Genomic DNA, 6,101 nt, shown 5'->3' on the forward strand with positions numbered 1-6,101 from the left:
GAATTGTGGGGGGGGGGGGCGGGGTTGGGGGGTGGAAGTGCAGGGATACCGTTTTCTCAAGATTGTTGGGTTTTCCAGCCTCACTCTCCACCTGCTGGGTTCTGACCTCTGGTCCACTCCCATATCCTCACTTGGCCCCACTGAAGAGCTTGCCTGCTGGTCAAGTCTGGCTGCCTCCTGGAGGGCACCTGCTCCTCTCCCCTGTTGGGGACAGTTTGAGCGGGGAATCTTCTAATGAGTGGAGTCTCCTCGAAGCAAGGACATGAGCAGCAGGAATTGCTAGGAAGCTCATGATGCTTGCATACTGAGGGATGGTTGGGGGCTCTTGAGGGCAGAGGGGAGCTAAGGACACTGAGCAGATGCTGCTGCAGAGAGGCTCCCCAGGACTGCATGACTCCCCACTTCTCAGTCCCTCCTCCCTGCCCCTCCTCTCCCTTTCCTCCTCCCCTTTGGATGATGCTGAGGCTGCTGCCTCTCAAATCTCTCCTTTTCTCTGGCCCTGCCTTGCCTTCTATTTGAAGCACACTCAGAGGCAGTCAGCATCTCCTCCCACCCCGCCTCTTTACCTGGGGTCTCTGTTCAGCAGTGACCTCTATCCAGAGACAGCTTCCTACTGGGCTGCACCAAACAGGGAACAAGGGGCACCAGCAGAAATGGAGTGGAAATTAACTAGGCAGCCAGATCTTGCTGCTGCCTCTTCCCTCCCACTTTTCACTACAGTGTGTGGGGCCCCATCCTGCCTGTTTCCTCCAAGCCTGGGTCCTGCCGGGTTCTGGGACTCTCCTAGGAAACTGCAGATTCTTGCTTTCGTTAGGCATTTTCTAGGAGTTCCCTTCATACTCTTCCTCCAGAGCACTAGAGATCTGTGATTGGGAGATCATAATTAGGAGATCCCAACAAGAATGAGAAAGAAGGGAAGGAGCTGGGTGTCCTAGGCTGGGATTTCTGCAGTGGGTCATCTTGGAAGGTGAAGGACCTCTCCTTCTCCAGCTGCAGAGATACAGAGGACAGGGAAGGGCCAAAACTGAAACAGACTGGGAGTCTCTCCAGAACATCTCTGGGCCTCCTTCTGTGTCAAACCTGTATGTCAGGCAAGCCCATTGGGATACATGCTCAGTGGGCAGGCAGAAAGGATAGGGAGGGAGAGATTTGCTAACAATGAAGGGGGGGGAGAAAGAGTGAAATAAACAAAACTCCTGATATCACACTTCATTTAGGCTGCTACTATCATGGCCATTTGGCAGCAAGTTTAATGATGTGACAGATGGGGCACGTATTGGAGGCTCATGCAGACACAGCACCAATGTGTAGTCTGTCCCTCCTCCCCTATTGCACACTCATATCTTCTTAGCCTGAGGTCCTTGGCCCTAGTTCCTTGTGCCTGGGAGGGGACAGAGCAGAAAAAAGAGGGAGACTGCCTGGTTGAGGAGCAGAAACTCTGAGAAGCAAGCGGCACTTCCCAGCCTCACCTCTGCAATAATTTTTTTTTTAAAGATTTTATTTATTTATTTGACAGAGAGACACAGCAAGAGAGGAAACACAAGCAGGGGGAGTGGGAGAGGGAGAAGCAGGCTCCCCGCCAAGCAGGGAGCTCGATGCGGGGCTCGATCCCAGGACCCTGGGACCATGACCTGAGCCGAAGGCAGACGCTTAATGACTGAGCCACCCAGGCGCCCCACCTCTGCAATAATCTTATAACTGTGGTTGGCAGTCAGTAGTGATTGTTAAAGGGTGTAAGTGTGTGCGAACAAACAGACTGGAGCCTTGGGGCTGTTTCCTGCTTTGTATCAGGGGGATGGGTGGGTAGGGCTGGGCTGACTATGGATTTACATCTCCTGCCCCCTGGGACCCTCAAACTGCAAAAGCAGGGGGAGGCAGACCATCGGGAGGTGTCATTAGCTGCTGGCACGATGCGGGCAGGTGTGGGACTAGGTTCTGGTGCAAGCAGCCTTGGTTTTCTTTTTTCTCTTTTGGTATCTGAAGCTGGCTTGGCTGGAATTCCAATGTGGAAGGAAAGGTCAGAAGAGCTTGGCAGTGACCCGGTTACCCCCAGAGTTCTTATCCCCAGAGGGCCGAGGTGCCACAAAGTCAAAGGTCATGTGATGTTTGACCTGGCCTTTGCCCTTGCTCCAGAGGGCAATGAGGCCAAAGCAGAGGGTCACTGAGGTGAGGAAGGGGAGGAAGCCAACTGCCAGCACCATAGCAACACCTCTGCTGTCCAGGATGAAGGGCCCTGGGATCCCTGGCATGGTGATATTGGGGTCAGAGAGAGTGCCATTTGGTGGTTCAACTTGGATTACTTCTAGCCAGGTCCTCAGGGAGTCATTCCCAGCAACATTGCTGACCACGCAGACATAGGCCCCTCTGTCCTGTAGCTGCACTGAGCGGATCTCCAGCGTCCCATCCTCTAGGACCCTCACTCGCCCAGCCCTTCCCAGCCAAGCCCCCTGAGGTCTCATCCAGGAGACAGTCGGGGCTGGGTCCCCGTCTCCAGAGCAGGAGAAAACAGCATGCCCCCCCTGCTCTGCAATGACCCACCGCGGCCCGGACTTCCGGATCAGGGCTGGCTGGCAAGTGAAGTGCCCGGGAGGTAGGATGTCTGAAAACTCCCTCAGGCTCTTGCCCTGCACGGGCCGTGGGCTGGCACAGGCCGGGGGCGAGGAGCCGAAGTCCAGGCGGCCGCGGCGCCGTAACAGCCAGAGGAGGCGGCAGTCACAGGTCAGGGGGTTGCCAGACAGCCTCAGGGTGACGAGTTTGTCCGGAGAAGGGAAGGCCGTTTCCTCTAGAGTCTGAAGGGCATTGTCCGCCACGTCTAGGAGGTGGAAAGCAGTCAGGCCGTGGAAGGCGTGGGCGGCAATGGAGGTGAGGCCCGCGCCCGACAGTCGCAGCTCCTGGAGCCGCACCAGAGGACTGAGCCTCCGGGCTGGGATGGCCGAGATGGGGTTCTGAGACAGATCCAGGACCCTGAGGAAGCTCAGGTGGTGGAGCGCCTGGAAGGGCACTGAGCTCAGATTGCAGCGGGTGATGGCCAGGCTGCTGAGATTGAGCCCAACCAGGCTCCCAGGCTCCAGAGCCTCCAGTGATGGCCAGTGGTGGATCTCCAGCTCCTTTAGCTGCCCCAGCCCCCGGAGTGCCCCGGCTGGCAGCCTCCCGATATCCAGTTCTCGAAGCCTTAGGGCCACCAGTGCCGGGAGGCGGGCCAGGGCCAGGCCAGGCACTGTGCTGAGGTTGCAGCGTTCCAGCGTGAAGGTGCTCAGCTTGGCCAGCCCTGCAAAGGCCCCTGGAGCCACAAACACCAGGTGGTTGTCCCCCACCTCCAGCTGCTGGACGCTGCCCAGCTCCCCAAATGCTCCGTCAAGGAACAGGACAATCTGGTTGAGGCGGAGGTCCAGCAGCCTGAGGGCAGATAGGCCCGAGAAGACCCCAGGCCCCATGATCCGCAGCCGATTGCCCTGCAGCCTCAGGGTGAGTAGGCTTTGGAGGCCGTGGAAGGCTCCAGGCTCCAGGGTGGACAGCTGGTTGTAGCTGAGGTCCAGCTCCCGGAGCAGGCCCAGGCGGGAGAGCATGCCCTGCTGAAGCCCCCACAGGCGATTCCCACTCAGGTCCAGGAGCTCAGTGTCCAGTGGGAGTCCCCCAGGCACAGCCTCCAGTCGCCGATGGGCACAGAGCACTGCCCGTGGCTGGGAGGTGCAGTCACAGACAGCAGGGCACCCGCCACAGCTCCCTCCGGGCAGGAGGAGCAGGAACAGGAGAGGGGGCCATGGGGGCCAGGCTCGCTTTGGAGCTGTGGCCATAGCCATTCCCTCTTCAATCCTGGAATAGATGATGATATGGTCCTTTTTGGAAAGTGACTTCAGATGATGGTGACCCTGGACTTCCCTGGGCCTCCTTAGAGGAGAGAGAGATTGAGCTATCTCTCTCGGCATTGCCAGCGAGGACGGTGCAGACCTGGGAGCAACTCTGGTGGACCACCTCCTTGGGGGCCTCCTGGGCCACCTCTTTGGGGAATCTCAACTTTCCTCCTGCCCCCAACCCTGGTAATAGGCCAAGTGCTTACTGACTCATGGAACCCTAGTTAAGTCTGACTTCAGTGGGCAAAGTTTTCTGTGGATGGGACAGGAAGCAAGGAAGTAACTTTGAGTGTTCCTGTATCTGTGAGATCCAGAAATACCTCTGGTCCCTTCTCTCTGATACTTGTTCTCCCCAAGCTCTGCCCTCACCCTCTCTGCCAACCCTTGTTCTCCCGTGTTATCTGCCCATAGCTTTGTCTAAGGCTCAGGGGGAATCACATCCTTGGAGTCTGATTGGAGCGAGGTCCTCACCTTGACTGAGTCCTCCAAGGGAAACATGCTCAGCTCTGCTCCCTGTACTTACTGCCCCTCTGCCTTTCTCCAGCCTGGCTCAGGGCCTGGGGCCCTGAAGTAGCAAGATCCAATCTCCCCGAAATGCCTGTGTGGACAACAGCCAAGCTGCACCTCAGCCACGGCGCAGATGCAGGGGGCACTTGAATCCCTCATAAGAACCCTAGGGGCGACCCCTATAGATGACACTGGGGTGTGTGAGGGACCCAAGGGATGCCCAAGTTTTGAGTTTTGTTGCTTGGTCCTTAGTCTCAGGCTTCTCTTCTATTCCTCCTCGATGGTGTTTTGATTTAGTCCAATGTGTGAATCTGAGGGAGCTCTCTTGTTCCCTTTGGGCTCAGCTGTCTGAGTGATACACAAGAGACAGACTGTGCGCCGGGGAGGCAGAGACAAGTGCGAGACACCACCTGGCCCGGTGCTGTGGGTGGGGAGCGTGCGAGCCCTAGGCCGGCACAGCGCTCTCTGGGGGAGGCGGTGTGCATAGCCTGTAGACTGCAAGTGGGTTTCTGGGAACCCAGGGCCTGGGCAGAATCAGGATGATGGAGAGTAGAATGGCCATTGGGGACTGATTGAGGTGCTAGAGGAGAAGGGGCCTGGGAGTTGGTGAACTCACCCTCAACTCACTCTGTTCAGTGTCAACAGGGCATTGAACAAGGGAGGGGAGGTATTGGAATTGGCAAGGGAGGGCTAAAGAGATGAGATGAGAGACAAGTGGTGCTCCCTGGGAGGCAGGCTGCCTGGGTTTCTTTCTAGCTGCAGATCCAGATGGCCTTCGGGGCTTCAGGCTGTCTGGGCCCTGAAGGGTCAGCTTTCTCCCACACGCCTGATTTTCTCCCATGTGGTACTTAGGAGAGGCAGTTTAAGAGATGGTATGACTTCTTCCCATTCAGGGGGATCACATCCCTGGATCCTGACTGGAATGAGGCTCTGCAGCCCTCCTTTAGACGGACGGGCTCTTCTGGCGGTTCTCCTGCTGTGGTAGTGGGAAACTGAAGATCAGAGAGGCAGAGGGATGCAGGACACCGTCCCCAGGCTTGGGGTTAGAGAGAATGGCACGGGGCAGGCCAAGGCTGCTGACCAGGCTCCTCTTGTCCCCAGCCCAACCTAGCAGGTCTCTCTGGCATGTTGAGAGTTCTCCCGGGACAGACGTGTCCCAGTCTCCCTCATTCTCCCTGTGCCTGTTCTGGGAAGTCCACCTGACAGCTAGCTCTTGATCACTACCGCTGCAGTTCCTGCTCAACCTTTTTGCTCCGCATTCAGCAAAAGTGCAGTGAAGCATGCAACCCAGCTTCCCTTCCTCCCATTCCCGTGAGTTTCCTCTTAGTCCCCAAAGCCTGCTGGGTCAGGGGCTGGGGGATCTGGGGACAACCCCTTTTCTTTATTTATAAGGTGGCTAATTTAATCACAAACTTCCCTTGCCAGTCTCCATGGCTACGGGACTGGCTTCCAGCCACTTTTGCAGGAAGAAATGGGTGTCAGAACCACTTCTTTCTTTAAATGGGGTGGGGTCTGGGTCATCTCTTCAAGGAACAGGAAGCTTTCTTCTTCTTGTGTCTATGTGGTAGTCCAGAGACACATCTGAACCTGGATATCCCTTTTTAAGCAGACCCGATGGAGGCATGGGGACCTGCGTGGGGAGAGGGCTGTGGCAGATTTCTGGAATTTCCACACTGAAATGTGGAAAAACCCTTCCCAGAGGTAGAGGAAGCACTGGGGAGATGGTAGAGGTCTCCTTAGAGT

At 56.8% G+C, this 6,101-nt stretch overlaps 1 protein-coding gene across 1 annotated transcript; it reads right to left on the reverse strand.

The window, feature by feature from the left end:
* Window positions 1-1,637: 1,637 nt before the first annotated feature.
* On the reverse strand, window positions 1,638-3,867 carry LINGO4 (leucine rich repeat and Ig domain containing 4). Its single transcript, XM_021688001.1, has one exon. The coding sequence runs from the start codon at window positions 3,798-3,800 to the stop codon at window positions 2,019-2,021; it is 1,782 nt and encodes a 593-aa protein (XP_021543676.1). The 5' UTR covers window positions 3,801-3,867; the 3' UTR covers window positions 1,638-2,018.
* Between the last annotated feature and the right edge of the window lie 2,234 nt (window positions 3,868-6,101).

Source organism: Neomonachus schauinslandi, chromosome 4 (genome assembly GCF_002201575.2).
Source record: "Neomonachus schauinslandi chromosome 4, ASM220157v2, whole genome shotgun sequence".
NCBI classification, from domain to species: Eukaryota; Metazoa; Chordata; class Mammalia; order Carnivora; family Phocidae; genus Neomonachus; species Neomonachus schauinslandi.

Coding starts and splice junctions, on each gene's coding strand:
- LINGO4 (XM_021688001.1), bottom strand. CDS start 3,800: ATGGCTATGGCCACAGCTCCAAAGCGAGCCTGGCCCCCATGGCCCCCT.